The sequence below is a fragment of the Fundulus heteroclitus genome, chromosome 5, assembly GCF_011125445.2.
Source record: "Fundulus heteroclitus isolate FHET01 chromosome 5, MU-UCD_Fhet_4.1, whole genome shotgun sequence".
Classification (NCBI taxonomy): Eukaryota; Metazoa; Chordata; class Actinopteri; order Cyprinodontiformes; family Fundulidae; genus Fundulus; species Fundulus heteroclitus.
In genome coordinates this window covers 36031101-36049615 of record NC_046365.1, presented here as the reverse complement: position 1 = coordinate 36049615, position 18515 = coordinate 36031101, and the positions used below count along the sequence as shown (strand labels likewise).

The window sequence follows — 18515 nt, the reverse complement described above, 5'->3', positions numbered from 1 at the left end:
GGTATAAATAGTGAAGTGAACAGAGTAGCAAACTAATTACAGGTGACAGGTGAGACTGATCAGAGGGAGGGTGGGTCTAGAGGAGGAATGAACTGATTGGTTGGTGACTGGTGGCTGAAAGGTGACAGACAAACATTGGGTGGGGACAGAGAGGAAATGTGAGCTGGCTGATTAAAGACTGAAGAACTAAGTAAATAAAGCAAAGTGCAAAACAGAACCAAGACAAAACCCAAATCGTGACAGCTTTGGTTACAGCTGGTATGTCCCGCCTTAAAAAAATACTGCCACGTGATAGGCCAGAACCGCTTTTGGTTCAGACCTAAACGATTGAGACAGGAACGGGACAAGATGGATTCTCTCACTATGAGCAGTTAAACAGTCCCAGTCACATTGGGTTTCATAAACAATAGCAGAGGTGTATAATTATAGGAATAGTGGGTTTGACTTACGGTCTCGGGGAGGAAACATCTGAAGAAATGTTGACAACTCATGTCCCAGAGGCAAGGATCGGACCTGTTTACAGGCAAAGGGAGGGCTGAGTAAAAACCACGGTCCTTCCGACAGTTTTGATTAAATAGCAGCACATTCTCTATAGAAGCATGTTAGGTATCCTTTTTTATTCAGAAATTATCCTGACACACTTGTGTGTTCCTCAGTGGGTGTACCATGTAACCTTAAATGCTGTTGTGCTAATCAACTCTTTTCAATGTATCCTTTGATTTTTAGTTATGATTTCTGTCTTTTTTTAGCTGATAAAAGAACACACATTTGTTCAAATATCTTCACACTTACTCACTGTGATTGCCTGTTCCTTGTTATTATCTGCAGAGGTGGGTAGTAACTAGTTACATAGAATCAGTTACGTTTACTTGACTGACTTTTTGAGCAAAACATACTTTTAGGAGTAGTTTTACTGCACTGTACCTTTTACTTTTACTTGAGTAATATTATTACTCAAGTATCGCTTCTCTTACCTGAGTAAAATTTCTGGCTACTCTATTAAATCAATTCAATTCAATTTTATTTATATAGCGCCAATTCATGAAACATGTCATACTCTACCTAGTGTGAGTAACTTCATGAATAAAGAACATATTAGTTTTTAACAAAAATGCACCAGAGACAAACCCTAGAGTTTATGTTAAAATGAGACTTTAACTTGTACACATCTTTTTTATTTTAATATTATTTTCTATCTGCTGAGCTCATTGGACCATTTGGAGTTCTAATGAACGTGCAGTAAACAGTAGATATTGTCACTGGAAGTACTTTGTACTGTTCTAACATACTGCATATAAATTAACTGTTGTAAGTATTGCTTTCAACTTTAATGTTGAACAAACAATGATCTAGAAAATTGTTTCTTCTGTCTTTAAAATACCAGAATTTGCACATAATTTTAAATTTTTGTCTGTCCGATTACATTATTTTAAATTATTAAATCATCAGCTGTTATGAGTAGTTACTCCGTACTTGAGTAGCCTTCTTACTGCATACTTTTTTACTCATTCTTGAGTAATTTGTTGGCTGACAAGTTTTTACTTTTACTTGAGTAAAAATATGTTGAAGTAGTGCCACTCTTACGTACAATTTGTGGATACACTACCCACTTCTGATTATCTGCTGGTTTTTCAACAGCGCGCCTCTAATTTTGACACACTCTCCTCCAAAGCTAAAAATATTACATTTATTACATGTACCGCAGACAGATGTTTCGGCAACAGAGAAAATCTCTTGGACAGAGTTAAGTGGATTTTGTCAGAGATAAGTGGATCTTGTTTTCCATCAAAAGTAAATGATTATGACACCTTATGTGTATTATTATTGAGTACTTTAAAAGGTTTTGTATTTGAATGATGAATATGTGTTTACACTTTCAATGTTAATGAGAAGTCTTGTGGTAGCTCTGTTCAGCAGTCACAGAGCAACGGTTAAATCCCTGTTTCAGAAGAAAATCCTAAACGTCATCGACATGAACCAACATGTCATTGCTGACTGTTTAGCCCTAAAGCGCAGTCAAATTCCCAGCATACTAAAGGTGTTAGTTTCATGCAAGAAGAACAAAAAGATCCTTAATTGTGGGAATAAGATGCCTGATCTCTGGAAAGAGTTTTTCCTTCCTCAGAGTTAGCTCCCCAGGCTCCAACGTCATTGCCTACCAGACTAATAGGAATGTGATCACTCTGCAGCTGAGGATGCGTCAGATTGCATCACATCCAGGATCTGATAGTCTGGGGGTGGTTCTTTAAAAAAAAAAAAAATGAAAGAAACACGTTAAGTCAGATCAGGAAGTGGAATGGTGATACAAAAGAGGAGGAAGCGTGCTCAGAATGGCACTGTATGCCTGCGCTTGATAACATGAGAGGCCCCCGGCTGGAGACCCCTGTGCTGTTTCTGCTGCTGCTGCTCAGCAGTCTGACTGGGACAGGTAGGGCGAGAAATTACTGCTTCTCTTCTCTCTAAATGAACAGAAAACAACTCTGTTATTTTCCGTCTCCACTCCCTGCTTTGCCTTTTCTTTCTGATCCTCCTCTGACTTTATCACTATATGGCTTTATGAAAACGTCTAAAGATTTGGGAATTATGTTTCCTCAGATTTGAGCAGACTTTCATCAAAAACCACTAGATGTTCCTTCGGTAAATGTTCTTCACACCACAAACTTATTTATTTTGCTTTTCAGATTCAAGGCTCTATGATTAGGTCAACCGGACTCCTTTTTACCAAATTTCCCGACTTGTTAATCTCTAAGATAAATCGATTAGATTAAATAGAAAAGAAAGGGGAGATCTTTGGGAACAGCTTGTGTTTGGAAAACAGATTTCTGGTCTTTTCCACCATCTCTGTTCTGTCTAATTAAGGGAATTTGGTCCTGTAGGAAGTCCAGGGTTTCTGTGTGACTCTGTTTTGATGGCGTTCTTTTTCAAAGCCGCCCCATAAGTTTATTTGTTTTTTTTCATTTGTCCAATCTATAATCACACCTTCATGTAATTTTTAAATAATAATTCTGTCAGCGAACATATTTCTTGGAGTTATTCACCCCAAAAACCCTAAAATAAGGATGGTGTTTTTCGCTTTTATAACAAGTAAAAAAAACCTAGGTAATCCAAACCATAAACCATTGAATAACTGATGCCTTGATGTATGTCGGTTAGATTAAAATCTGACAGAAAACCCGGTGTTGACATTTATTACATAAACACATAAAAGTAAGACGTTTGAGACTGATGGACAAATCAGAGCAAAGGATAAGGAAAAAATATCTAGGAGGAAGAGTTGGCTGGAGACGCGCATTGCCTGTTAGCGAAGGCGATAAATGTGATATTGTTCAGTATTGGTTTACATCTAGGGCTTGTCCCTATGCAAATGAACAATAGAGAAGAAGTAGAGAGAGAGGACTGGGGATAGGAGCAGGTAGAGTGGGATAATTAAAGATAATTAAAGATATAAGTTACCTTTATGCCACATGAAGCATAGACAGGATACTAACCCATGAACAAGTCTCCGCGGGTGATCCTGTCAGGGTAAGCTATCCAATGATGTCAAACTTGTGGAAATCAAAACATAATTAAATATATCACCATTTGAATGTTGGCACTCTGCAAAGAAGATTACAGATATGCTGGCTGGGTGTTAATTTTAATAACTTCAATAACACCTTCCACACCTGCCAATGCCTGTCAATAGTGTCCATGTAAACTCACTGTCCTGCAATGTGAACTTAAAGCACTATTTTTCTATGTAAAGATAATTTAGAGCACTGCATTACAACGTCTGTGTTACATCTGTACATTGAACAGACAAACATCGTTCAACTGTCCAAAAAAGGACAACACCAGATTGAACAGTAACACACACACACACACATCAAATTGATTATTGTGGCCTGTTTTGGAGTTTATAGCAAAGAAATTACAGGAAATTATTACAAATATTTAAGAGTGGTTATATGAATGGGGTCTAAATTATTCATTTGATAAAATGAAGGTTATGTTTCTAAAGTTCTTTGGCCAATTTAATTTGTAATGTAAATGCAGATGAGCTTCTCCCCCTTTGATTTTTAAAAGAGATTGTCCTTACAATTTCCCCAGTTCTACATTCAATTATAAATGACAGCCAGTCTTCTGGAGTTGTTCCTTTTAATCTTAAACAGGCAGTGATTCATCCTCTTCTTAAGAAACCTGCTCTTTATCCTGATACTTCAGATAATTACTTGCCTATATCCAAATTGCCTTTTATCTAAAAAGAATTCTTGAAAAGGTGGTTTATAAGCAACTAAAGGCATTTTTATAGGAACTGGGTGTTTTAGAGGTTTTTCAATCTGGTTTTAAAGCTTTAGACAGCACTGAGACTGAAACTAAGAGTTTTTAACAATGTGCTTTTAGTAACTGACTCGTGTGCTATTATTGTGCTTCTAGATTTAACTTTGACACACTTGATCATAAAATGTTTATTTCTCATTTGGAGCAGTGTGTTGGTGTCAGGGCTATTACGTTACAGTGGTTCAGGTCCTATTTGGCAGAGCAAACTTTCTTATTTAAACTGGGTGACTTTGTGTCCTCTGCTGCTCAAATTCACTGTGGGGTCCCACAGGGTCAGTGTTAGGCCGGACTTTAAAATGATTTACAGTCCTGGATGGCCTCAAACTTTTTTTGCATTTGAATGAGCAAAAAACAGAGGTTGTGGTTTTTGGCGGCACATCTGACATCTCCAACATAGTTCTCGGTTCTCTGTTAGGCCAGTTATCACAAATCTGGAATTTAGGATGGATGCTGATCTTAAACTCAAAAGCCAGATTAGGGCGGCTGTTAAATCCAGCCTCTTTTCATTTGAGGCAGCCAGACAAAGTAAAGCCATTTATATCAAGGCATCTTTTTGAAACAGGGATTCATGCATTTGTAACATCTACGCTGGATTACTGTAACTCGCTCTATCTTGGGGTTAGTGATGCATCCATCAGACGCCTGCAGGTTGTGCAAAATGCTGCAGCATGACTTTTAACTGGAACAAAAATGTCTGAGCACATGCCCATACATTTTAGGATCTGTTTTAAAAATCTCTCATTTGCTTTTAAATCTCTGAATGATTTGCCCCACCCATCCCTATCTTTCTGAGCTGCTTCACTCTCACCTGCCCACTCCCTAAGGTGCCAACCAGCATCTCCTTATTGTCCCTAAATCAAAACAGAAACTAAGAGGAGATCGTGACTTCACTGTAGCGGCTCCACAATTGTGGAATAATCTGTCTTTGGATGTCAGGCAGGCCTCATCTCTTTCAGAGTTTAAGACTCTTCTTAAAACACACCTGTTAGCTGAAGCATTTGCACATCCAGAGAGGTTGACTGTATTTCTTTATTATTGTTTTAATTATTTTAACAGTTTTAAACCATGTTATTTTTCTATTTTAGCTTGTTTGAGCTTTACTTGTTTATTTTAATTTTACTGTTGTTGTTCAGTGGTATGTACAGCACTTTGATGACCTTTGTTATTTTAAAGGGCTTTATAAATAAAGGGGGTATGGTATGAATTTAGCTAATGTCCTTAACATAGACGGCGACAGAGACACAGAGACTCTACATCTATGATACTTACTACCAGCTACTATTTCGAAGACATTATGTACTCTGACTGGGTGAGAAAATAAACCTAGGTTAATAGTTTCAAGTCTTCCATCCTGAACTAAATAATATTGAATGTGAGAACATTCGACCATTCACCAACATAATAATAATAATAATAATAATAATAATAATAATAATAATAATAATAATAATAATAACTAGAAAAAAATGCATTCCTTGCAAAAATGTCAGGTCAATGATTTCAGCTGAAAGAGAAAACAGCTGAAGTTTGCAGAAAGAAATGGCTGAAATATGACAAAATAAGAACAAACATGATCAACAACAGAAAGACTATAAACTGGTGCAACAGGCTGAACACTGCAGAACCTTCTGTCGAAGGTTTAAATGCCTACAGCATTCTCACTAATAATAATCCCTAACGGTAAATCAGCAGGCATGCCTTCACTGGTTTGTAAATGGAGGATCTCTATAGAGCTTATTTTTACTGCCAACCCTTTTTCCTTGAGTCCAACCCATGGAAAAGGGTTGCAAGTAAAGGAAGAATATAGCTGAACTCCATCCAGGAGTTCAACTATATTCTTCCCATTTGATTGGGCACACCCAATGGAATTACTGCTATGGTGTGGTAGAGTATACATTTTTGAAGTTTTAATAAATGACACTTTTTGCAGGTGTTTAATGTCTCACCTCTCACTAACTTCTACTAATCCATTGTATGTTTTAAGGTGTTTGGTGTTAAGAAGTTGGTATACACATTCAGCAGACTGAAAGATTGAAAAGATGTGCAATATTGAATGTGGTAGGTCCAAACTGCCAGGGTTGTATTGTTTTTGGTTTGGTTTTCTGGCCCAGTCTGCCTCTGGCTGCACCTGTGCCAAGAAATGGCAAAGAAACAACCAGCTTTACAAGAAAACTGCCTATGTCACCTGGGTGACACCTGCCCACAAAACAAAGACAGGTAATAATTGCAGCTGCACAACAGGCTCCGCCGTGGGGGAGGAAGTGCGGAGGGAGAGAGCAAGAGGGAGGGACCTGTAAGGTGTGCTTGTTCAAATTTTCTGGCTAAGTTCACAGTTTTCTTTAAACTCTCTACTGCAGCTTTAACACTGCAGTTTCTTCAGTGTACTGGCCCATTTGGGAAGACTTAATTAATTTATGTATTCATTTAATTTTTTGGAATCCTGATCCACACGCTTTACCAGTTGGTGGCAGTAATGCACCTCTGAGTTGTTTGCCAATCGGCAATAAATAACACAAGAAGAAGAGGAAGATGCCAGAACTTTATCGCCTATAATCAGGTCAAGATTGTACTGTGATCTTCCATTAAAAACCTTTTCTGTGGAACTGCCCCAAGTCTTGTGTTTCCCTTACTCCACCAGGTAATATGGAGGGAGAGGTTCATGCAAGAACTTCCAATTTCTTTTGTTTAAGCGTTGACCAGGCCTGTTGTCTGGGATAAACACAGAAACCTCCCTGAAGAAGCCATGTGAGTCTCTCAGCTGGTCCCTAGGCCCTGAGAAGAGTGTAAAGCTGCCCATCCATCACTCACCTGTCTGTCCGTCCTCTGCACACACCAACCTTCATCTCTGCTAACCTTCCAAGCTACTAAGGAGCAGATCGACAGCCAAGCCACCATAAACAGGCATCTGGCAATCTCAGCCTCTGTGGTGTAACATAGAGCTGTGCATCATCAGCGTAGAAGTGAAAAACCATAACTGTCATGTCTCCTGATGACACGGTCCAACCTGTGCATATAAGTTTTACAAAGTGTGGCGCCTAAATCTGAGCCTAGTGGAACGCCGTAGCTTAAATTGAAAGAATCTGGTGAATAGTTTACAAAGTGCCTGTGCAAATTCTCAGCTATCTCGCTCATCACAAGAGCAAACAGGCTTAAAACAGAGGCAAGCAGAGTCTGGCTTCATTTTCTGAAAAACATTTTGACACCTGTCCAGGACGCTGGTGGCTGTAAGAGCCACCAGAATGGATAAAGACTCCTGGATTGGTGTCGAAAGATTTCAGGAAAACTGTGCGAAAGTCTAGTTGTTTCTGATTTAACACTGTTTGCAATATTTGCACAAATTTTCTATTACTAAGATATGAGTTTTAGGCTATTTCTAGAAAATCCTATCTGAGCCTGTCTTGTAGGATGGTACGGTCAACAATATCAAAAGCTGCACTCAGGTCTAGTTATAGTGTTGATGATTCTTTAATACATATAATATCTGAGGTTTTTATGCTATGAATTTTGCCCGGGGGGACAATACAACCGGATGGACAGAACCAAACCTGAATGGTTTTAGTTAAAAATGTATATTCTTCCCTTTCCTTTTCCATTACTGCTTACTGTATTTGTCTAAATTTCATGGCTACTTTGTCAGCAGCTTTTTCAGCTTTTTCTACTACACCTCGTACTGAACACAGTAAAGGAAAAATGTGTAATTGTCTCCCGTTAAGAATTTAATTAGAATTCAAAAGTAAAGTACAAATCCTAAAAATGCAGTTTCTGCTGTGATATGAAAACATGTCACTTCTTCACTGATCGATTACATTTCAAATCAGATTTAGTGTAATGTGATGATATTAATGTGCAGTAAAAATGTGTTTGGTTTTTAAGAGTTAGTGACTTTTTGTATTAATGTTCAAAGTAACTTGAGGTGTTTCATTGCAGCAACGGGAGATGACGGCGCAGACTCTACGCAAGATGCAGGTGGGACGGACGCAGAAGTTGTTAATTTTGATAACAGCCCAGGTTAGACCAAGAAAATAACATCCAGAAGCAATAATGCTAACTGAATGTATACAGACATATTTTATTCAGTTATTCTTCTTGTTGCAGCTGATACATGATATGATACATGATATGATACAACATGATATAATACATGATAATGGTAACCCGGAAGGGAAAAACACTGAATAGATGCATCTTATTTTGTTGTGAACTAAAGTCTCTGCACTGCACTGGGAGAGAAACGGTCGGTGATGAATTTAGAGTGTAGTAAAATATGGTTGTTTTTTAAGAGTAGGTGTGTTTTTGTATTAAGTGTGCTTGAAATAATGTGAGTTGTTTCATTGCAGCTTCGGAAGATGACACAGTTTCTCAGACAACAGCTGGGACAGATGCAGAAGAGGATAATGGTAACACAGAAGGTAAAGACACAGAATCTATTGATAACTTTTATTAGATAATTCAACTAAAGGTCAGACTGAATAGATACATCTTATTTTGTTGTGAGCTAAAGCCTCTGCACAACACTGGGAAAGAAACAGTCACACTTTGGCAATGTTCTTCAGATGATAAAAAGCATTTTTCTAACATTAATATTGCATTTTGTATGTGTATTTTAAATATGATACTAATATTTGTTTAAATTGTCCTGTATGTCTACTATTAACTAAAACCTCAGTTTCACCTTGATTGAGCTGAAGACAAAATTGACTTTATGTCTAGAATAAAATTGAAAATTGCCTCAATTGGTCATAGGTCCTCAGGACCCAATGGAGGTAATATAACTCAATTCAGCTCAAACTCATTTATATAACGCCAATTCTTTAAACATGTCATGTCAAGGCACTTTCCAAAGTCAAATTCAATCAGATTATTCAGATTAGTTAGAAAGTTTCCTCTCTAAGGAAACCCAGCAGGTTGCATCAAGTCTCTCCAAGCAGCATTCACTCTTCCTGAAAGAGCGTAGAGCCACAGTGGACAGTCGTCTGCATTGTTGATGGCTTTGCAGCAATCCCTCATACTGAGCATGCATGAAGCGACAGTGGAGAGGAAAACTCCCCTTTAACAGGGAGGAAAACCCTCCAGCAGAACCAGAACCAGGCTCTTATTGTGAAGAGACACAATAAGAGAGACAAAAAAGGACAGAAGCAAACATTGATCCAGGAATCTTTTCTAAGTTATATGGTAATAGCAGATGATCTGTCTTCCCTGGAAGATGTCACAGCTAACAGAACGCCAGACCAGGTGTACCTACTATGAAGGAAAAAAATGACAGAACAAAAAGGTAAAAGAGCTCTGATATATGATGGAGCTTTATTATTAAGGGCTTTATATGTGAGAAGGAGAATTTTAAATTATTTTCTTGATTTAACATATAGAACAGTGCATCATCAGCATAAGAGGGAGAAAAACTGCCAAGTCTCCTGATGCCATCATGCAACCGTAACATAAAAAAAAAATTATATCGTTGGTCTGAATTTTATCCTAGTAAAATACCATTGTTTAGATTGTAAAAATCCAATGAACAGTTTACAATATTTACAGAGAAATTAATTGAACCACTTTAGGATATTTCGAGAAATTCTATCTGAGCTTGTGTTGTAGTATGGTGTGGTCAACAATATCAAAGGCTGGACTAAGGTCTATTTATAGTACTGCAGGTTTATTTTGATTCATATTGTAACTATTGTTTTTATGCTAAGAATGTCGGCTGGAGAGACATTACAGGATGAAACCAACACTGAATTGTTTTAGCCACAATATTTCACTTCTAGGATCGTTAAATAGGATTTTGATGAAAACATCTGACCTAAACTTGAAGATCACAGAGACCACAAAACAACAATATTTAATTGGGTTTATATTTTTCCCTAGCCTTTTCCATAACTGCTTTTGTTCTTCTTCCACATTTCACGGCTGTGTTGTCAGCAGCCTTTCTATCACTTCCTGTTTTCTACTATTCCTCCGACTGAACACAGTAAAGAAAAAAAGATTTGTCAGTTGCTTAAAATCTAAAATTAAATGCTGGCATCAAACTATGAAACATAAAAATCCTCAAATGCAATTTCGGCAATGCCAACAACTTCACAAGTGTGCTTTCATTGATTTCATGTATGCTGTGAATTGAAAACATGTGCTACTTATGTGTGTTTTTAGGAAATTTGTGTATAGTAAAAATATAGTTTGTTTAAAGAGTTAGTGACATTTTGTATTAAGTGTGCTCGAAATAATGTGAGATGTGTCATTACAGCACCTTTGGAAGATAACAGCACAGATGCTCCAACGACACAAGGGACAGACACAGAAGATTTTGGTAATTTTTATGAGACAGATTTTATGATCGAATTCAACTAAAAGCCAGACTGCATATACGTGGCCTAAGTTGCTTTAAAGTGAATGTGTATAACATTAAATTCATGTTTAATGTTAAGGAAATCCTGCGTCTATTTTCTAAAAAAAACTTTAGATTGTGGCAAGGTTAACTTTTCATAATGACAGACACGGATACATGTTCAATATGTTCCCAGATAGCTAAATATGAGTGAATCAACACTGAAATATGGTCAGGCAGAAATATTGAATCCACGTTGAAGCCTGACATTTAAATTATACAAAAAGTATTCCATCAATGTTAGGTTTTCAACGATAACTGATACTATATCAATGTTGATTAAACCATCATCTAAATTTGGATCTCCACATATTAAATCAAAGTTTGGAATCAATATTGATTCAACCATCATCTAAAGGTAATCTACATGTACATTTGTGTTTTTGTATTAAGTGTGCTTGAAATAATGTGAGTTGTTTCATTGCAGCTTCGGAAGATGAAGACACAGTTTCTCAGACAACAGCTGGGACAGATGCAGAAGAAGATAATGTTAACACAGAAGGTAAAGACACAGAATCTATTGATAACTTTTATTAGATAATTCAACTAAAGGTCAGACTGAATAGATACATCTTATTTTGTTGTGAGCTAAAGCCTCTGCACAACACTGGGAAAGAAACAGTCACACTTTGGCAATGTTCTTCAGATGATAAAAAGCATTTTTCTAACATTAATATTGCATTTTGTATGTGTATTTTAAATATGATAATAATATTTGTTTAAATTGTCCTGTATGTCTACCATTAACTAAAACCTCAGTTTCACCTGGATTGAGCTGAAGACAAAATTGACTTTATGTCTAGAATAAAATTGAAAATTGCCTCAATTGGTCATAGGTCCTCAGGACCCAATGGAGGTAATATAACTCAATTCAAGACACAGTTTCTCAGCCAACAAATGGGACAGACACAGAAGAAGATAATGGTAACAAAGACGGTAAAGACACAGAATCTATTGATAACTTTCATTAGATAGATTTTACGATAGACTTCAACTAAAAGCCAGACTAAATAGATGCATCTTATTTTGTTGTGAACTAAAGTCTCTGCACTGCTCTGGGAGAGAATTGGTCACACAATGTTCTTCAGGTGATAAAATGCATTTTTTGTGACATTAATAGTGCAGTTTGTATGTGTAGAGATTTTTTTGAATTTTCCTGAATATCTGCCATTAACTAAAACCCCAGTTTTACCCTGATTGAGCTGAAAGACAAAATTGACTTTATATCTAATGTAAACTTGAAAATTGCCTCAATGGGTCAAAGGTCATCAGGACCCACTGGAGGTAATATAAAGCTGAGCATCCTCAGCATAAATTCTGATGAACAGTTTACAATATTTGCAAATAAATTTCTGTTGCTAAGACATGAGTTGAACCACTTTAGGACATTTCTAGAAAACCAACATTATAAGTGACAATGAATATAAGGTTGATGGAAACATCTGTCCTCAGCCTGAAGATCACAGGGACCAGAAAAAAAGCATTTCTTAAATTTTATACCGTTTATATTTTTCACTATCCTTTTCCATTAATGCATTTTGTGTTTTTCTACATTTTATGGCCATGTTGTCAGCAGCCTTTCAGTCATTTCCTGCTTTTCTACTCTATCTCCTGCTTTACACAGTAAAAGAAAAAAGATTTACATTTCAGTCACCTAAAATTTAAAATTAGATGCCAACATTAACATACAAAACCTAAAGCTCACGGAATATAGTTTCTGCAATGCAAACAAATTCACAACTCTGCTTTCATTGATTGCACATATGCTCTAAGTTGAAAACATGTGCTACTTCTTAACATATTGATTACATTTTCAATCAGATTTCTTGTGTTTTGATTAATCTAGAGTGTAAATATGGTTGTTTTTTAAGAGTTAGTATGTTTTTGTATTAAGTGTGCTTGAAATAATGTGAGTTCTTTCATTGCAGCATCAGAAGATGACGGCACAGTTTCTCAGACAACAAATGAGACAGACACAGAAAAAGATAATGGTAACAAAGAAGGTAAAGACACAGAAGATAATGATAACTTTTATTAGACAGATTATATGATAGACTTCAACTAAAAGCCAGACTAAATAGATTCATCTTATTTTGTTGTGAACTAAAGTCTCTGCACTGCACTGCGAGAGAAACGGCCTCACAATGTTCTTCAGATGATAAAATGCATTTTTTGTGACATTAATAGTGCAGTTTGTATGTGTAGATTTTTTTTTATTTTCCTGAAAGTCTGCCATTAACTAAAACCCCAGGTTTACCCTGATTGAGCTGAAAGACAAAATTGACTTTATATCTTATGTAAACTTGAAAATTGCCTCAATGGGTCAAAAGTCATCAGGACCCACTGGAGGTAATATAAAGCTGTGCATCATCAGCGTAGAAGTGAAAAAAACTGTCATGTCTCCTGATGCCATCATGCAACCATAGCATAAAAAGATTTTTAAAATTGTGGGGTCAGAATTTTATCCTAGTCGTTTAGATTATAAATTCTGATGAACAGTTTACAATATTTGCAAAGAAATTTCTGTTGCTAAGACATGAGTTGAACCACTTTAGGACATTTCTAGAAAACCAACATCATAAGTGACAATGAATATAAGGTTGATGGAAACATCTGGCCTCAGCCTGAAGATCACAGAGACCAGAAAAAGCATTTCTTAAATTTTATGCCGTTTATATTTTTCACTATCCGTCCGTCCGTCCGTCTTCTTCCGGTTATCCGGGGTCGGGTCGCGGGGGTAGCAGCTTCAGTAGGGAGGCCCAGACGTCCCTCTCCCCAGCCACTTGGGCCAGCTCCTCAGGAGGAATCCCAAGGCGTTCCCAGGCCAGCCGGGAGACATAGTCCCTCCAGCGTGTCCTGGATCTTCCCCTGGGCCTCCTCCCGGTGGGACGTGCTCGGAACACCTCACCAGGGAGGCGTCCAGGAGGCATCCTGACCAGATGCCCGAGCCATCTCAACTGGCTCCTCTCGACGTGGAGGAGCAGCGGCTCTACTCTGAGTCCTCCCCGGATGACTGAGCTCCTCACCCTATCTCTAAGGGAGAGCCCAGACACACTACGGAGAAAACTCATTTCAGCCGCTTGTATCCGGGATCTCGTTCTTTCGGTCACGACCCAAAGCTCGTGACCATAGATGAGGGTAGGAACGTAGATCGACCGGTAAATCGAGAGCTTCGCCTTATGGCTCAGCTCTCTCTTCACCACAACGGATCGGTACAGCGCCCGCTTCACAGCAGACGCTGCACCAATCCGCCTGTCGATCTCCCGCTCCATCTTCCCCTCATTCGTGAACAAGACCCGAAGATACTTGAACTCCTCCACTAGGGGCAGCACATCCTCCCCAACCCGGAGAAGGCACTCTACCCTTTTCCGGTTCAAGACCATGGTCTCGGATTTGGAGGCACTGATTTTCATCCCGGCCGCTTCACACTCGGCTGCGAACTGCTCCAGTGAGAGCTGTAGATCACGCCCTGATGAAGCCAATAGGACCACGTCATCCGCGAATAGCAGAGACGCAATCCTAAGGCCACCAAAACGGATCCCCTCAACACCTTGGCTGCGCCTAGAAATTCTGTCCATAAAAGTTATGAACAGAATCGGTGACAAAGGGCAACCTTGGCGGAGTCCAACTCTCACCGGAAACGAGTCCGACTTACTGCCGGCAATGCGGACCAGACTCTGACACCGGTCGTACAGAGACCTGACAGCCCTTATTAAAGGGTCCGGTACTCCATACTCCCGGAGTACCCCCCCACAGGATCCCTCGGGGGACACGGTCGAATGCCTTCTCCAGATCCACAAAGCACATGTAGACTGGTTGGGCAAACTCCCATGCCCCCTCCAGAATCCTGCTCAGGGTGTAGAGCTGGTCCAGTGTTCCACGGCCAGGACGAAAACCACACTGCTCTTCCTGAATCCGAGATTCGACTATCTGATGGACCCTCCTTTCCGGAACCCCTGAATAGACCTTACCAGGGAGGCTTAAGAGTGTGATTCCTCTGTAGTTGGAACACACCCTCCGGTCCCCCTTTTTAAATAGGGGGACCACCACCCCAGTCTGCCAATCCAGGGGAACTGCCCCCGATGTCCACACAATGTTGCAGAGCCGCGTTAACCAACACAGCCCCACAACATCCAGAGCCTTAAGGTACTCAGGGCGAATCTCATCCATCCCCGGGGCCTTGCCACCGAGGAGCTTTTTAACAACCTCGGCAACCTCAGCACCAGAGATGGGAGAACCCGACCCAGAGTCCTCAGGCTCTGCTTCCTCAATGGAAGACGTGTTGGTGGGATTAAGGAGTACTTCGAAGTATTCCGCCCACCGACGCACGACGTCCCAAGTCGAGGTCAGCAGCACACCACCCCCACTGTAAACAGTGTTGGTACTGCACTGCTTCCCCCTCCTGAGACGCCGGATAGTGGACCAGAATCGCTTCGAAGCCGTACGGAAGTCTTTCTCCATGGCCTCTCCGAACTCTTCCCACGCCCGAGTTTTTGCCTCGGCGACCAGCCGAGCTGCCTGCCGCTTCGACTGCCGGTACACATCAGCTGCTTCTGGAGTCCCACAGGCCAAAAAAGCCCGGTAGGACTCCTTCTTCAGCTTGAAGGCTTCCCTCACCGCTGGTGTCCACCGGCGGGTTCGAGGGTTGCCGCCGCGACATGCACCGACAACCTTGCGGCCACAGCTCCGACTAGCCGCCTCAACAATAGAGGCGTGGAACATGGTCCATTCAGACTCAATGTCCCCCGCCTCCCTCGGGGCGTGTTTAAAGTTCTCCCGGAGGTGGGAGTTAAAGCTCCGCCTCACAGGGGACTCTGCCAGACGTTCCCAGCAAACCCTCACAGTGCGTTTGGGCCTGCCCGGTCGGACCGGCTTCCTCCCCCGCCATCGGAGCCAACTCACCACCAGGTAGTGGTCAGTGGAGAGCTCTGCCCCTCTCTTCACCCGAGTGACCAAGACATACGGCCGCAGATCAGATGGAACGACAACAAAGTCGATCATTGAACTGCGACCTAGGGTGTCCTGGTGCCAAGAGCACATATGGACACCCTTATGCTTGTACATGGCGTTTGTGATGGACAATCCATGACGGGCACAGAAGTCCAACAACAAAACACCACTCGAGTTCAGATTCTACGATCTTTTCTATGGCATGTTTGTGCCGATGCTTCTCTTATCTGTACGACATACTGTAAAAATCCAACATCTCCACTAGGTCCTGATGTAGCTGCAATAGCTCCATCGAATGGAGAGTCTTCAGCAGATCAAGCAGAAGCCTCTCCCATCCTGATTGCTGTGATTGTGTCGGTCGTAATCATTGGTGCAATTGTTAGCGCTGTTTTCGTGATGCGCCGCTGCAAAGAAAAAGCGCAGAACCAAGGTGAGTCTGCTGCAGGTTCTCTCACAGGCCTGCACTGTTTTTAGCTCCTTGCATCTTCCAATCAACTCTGAGAGGCTTCCTGATCTCTTGTGAAGAAATTAATCCCTGTTCTGTTAAAATGACCTTAATTTGTTTTTTCTGCCAAAGAGGACCAAGATCTGGAGGGATTCAGCACAAAGAAGGTGCCGATGTAAGTTTTAACCATCTGCTAACATGAAGAACTGTTTGCTGTGATGTAAAGAAGATGGTTTCTGACCAACATTTTGCAAAGACTTTAGGCAAGGCAAGGCAAGTTTAGGTGTACAGCACATTTCAGTAACAAAAGAACTCAAAGTGCTGTACATGAACACAACAAAAGAAGAGAAAATGTACATTGCAGTGGAATGGCAGCAGCAGGTCAAGGAAGGTTGCTCTACAAACTTTATCTAAAGTTTTTTTTTTTATCAACTATCTTGTGCAATTTAACCCATCTGATTATAAATATTAGCAATGATTATAATTATAAGTTCCTGTTAATGCAACCAAACTGGCATGCAGGTCTAATGCTGTGGTCAAAATTAGTATCTGAAACATTTCTCACAATCTTCTGAGGTTTTCTGAAGAGTTTCTGTTTGTACACATGTTTGTTTCTCAGGCCACTGTTTCAAGACGATATACCATCTGTGCTGGAGCTGGAAATAGAGGAACTGGAGCAGTGGATGAAGAAACATTGTAAGTTTCAACCCAAAGTGGTCAAGAGTCAAACAGGAGAGGTTGTTTTTGAAAGAGAAACAAAGGTTTCCTCTCAGAATCAATCATAAATATACATTTGCTCATCATAGTCATTTTTAAGATGAAACTGGACTTTAAGAGTTTTTATTTTAGCTTTTTCAGAACATATTAGATGGAATTTTCCTGGCCTTAGTTTTTAATAGCTCTGTGTGATAGACGTTTGTTCAGTAGAGGTCAGTGTTGCTCTGTAAATGTCTAAGTTCTCTCTCGCAAACTTCAGGCTAGCATCACGTTTTCTCTATTTCAGAGACCTCTTTTAGCATCTTCTGGTCTGCATTCAGGGTGAACGTGCTTGGAAGGCCAGACCTGGGCACACTTGTAATACTTTTGGAAATCCTACACTTGAAGATCATTTTCCGTCTGGTGCAATGGCTGATTTCAAATTCTTCTGACACCTCTTTAAAACTCTTAGACTAATAAATCGGTACAGTTTTCTTTTTGAAGGCCTTAGACAGCACCAAACTAAATGTCTGAGGTTTTAACAGGACAAAAATCCTTCAAAATTATTAATTATGATGCCTTCCTACATGGACCTGACGTTACATACCTTTGTGTGATTTTAGCCAAGTAAGTGGGTATAAATATAGAGGTGTGGTATTTTATTTCCCACCAGAAGTTGCACTGTTTTTTTTTTTTTACATTATACAGAAACATTTAAAAGGTCTTTTCTTGAGTTTTTATTTAATTTTATTTAAATTGCTAGCATCCTTCTGCTTTCTAGGACCTTCCTATCTCTGATCACCCGTGGATGACCCAAGCCTGTCCTCTGGATCCCGATCAGCCTCTGCCATCCTGCCTGACGCCTCTGCAGTGTGTAAGCCAGCTCCCATCACCGCCAAGTTGTTCCAGCTTGTTCTAGCAGCGGTTCCTCGCCTGGTTTCTGTTTGTAATAAAACCTTTAAATGTACCTTTGTGTCTGGTTGAATTTTGAGCCTTCTGTGTGTTTCATGACATAAAATAATCAGTTTCATGTTTCTTCAGTATGGTTATATATTATAAATATGCAGCTATAGATATTTTAAAATTCCTTCTGTCATCATGGAAAAGCTGTTTATCTAAAACAGCCGCCGCAGTATGAAAGAGTATTTATTTAGTAACAAGCTGCCGCCTCTGCAGACATAATTATTACTAGTAGTAGTGATAGTATTTATAACATTGTTTCTGTACAGTGGTACAGTTGATATCACTGTTGTCTAACACTAAGAAGGTCCTGGGTTCAAATCCCAGCCTGCGGTCTACCTGCATGGAGTTTGTACTTCCTGTGCATGCATGGATTCTCTCTGGGTACTCCAGCTTCCTACCATAGTTAGATTAATTGGCTACTCTAAATTGATGTTGTATTCAGTGTGTATGTGCATGGTTGTGTGTCTCTGTGATGAGCTGGCGACTTCTCCAAGGCGTAGCCTCACTTTTGCCCAATAACTGCTGGAGCTAGGATGAAACCTTTTTAATTACATTGAACAGAATTTATTTGCATCCTGCCCTAATTTCCACTGTAGTCCACCAATGTAGTCTCAGAAGAAACTGAAGCTCAAAGGAAATTCCAAAACTATAAAGAAAATACCCTCAAGAATGATCCAACAAAATCAAATTAGGCTTCAAAAACATATATTTACTTTAGCAAAAGATATTACAGCTATCCCAGAAAATATGCCAATTTATGAA

The 18515-nt window shown here is 39.7% G+C and overlaps 1 protein-coding gene across 4 annotated transcripts; it reads left to right on the top strand.

Moving 5' to 3' along the window:
- Positions 1 to 2163: 2163 nt before the first annotated feature.
- Positions 2164 to 17757, top strand: LOC118563221 (lisH domain-containing protein C1711.05-like). 4 transcript variants are annotated; one of them, XM_036137517.1, is made up of 10 exons: positions 2171 to 2428; positions 8248 to 8328; positions 8658 to 8729; positions 10559 to 10621; positions 11127 to 11201; positions 12628 to 12702; positions 15915 to 16079; positions 16227 to 16269; positions 16714 to 16790; positions 17572 to 17757. In XM_036137517.1, coding segments are annotated over exons 1-10 (741 nt in total). In that variant the 5' UTR covers positions 2171 to 2340; the 3' UTR covers positions 17574 to 17757. The 4 variants fall into 4 exon arrangements, with proteins under 4 accessions (XP_035993413.1, XP_035993412.1, XP_035993410.1 ...); XM_036137518.1 differs by having other exon boundaries at positions 2172 to 2428; positions 8248 to 8286; XM_036137520.1 differs by lacking the exons at positions 8658 to 8729; positions 10559 to 10621 and having other exon boundaries at positions 2164 to 2428.
- The last annotated feature ends 758 nt before the right edge of the window (positions 17758 to 18515 follow it).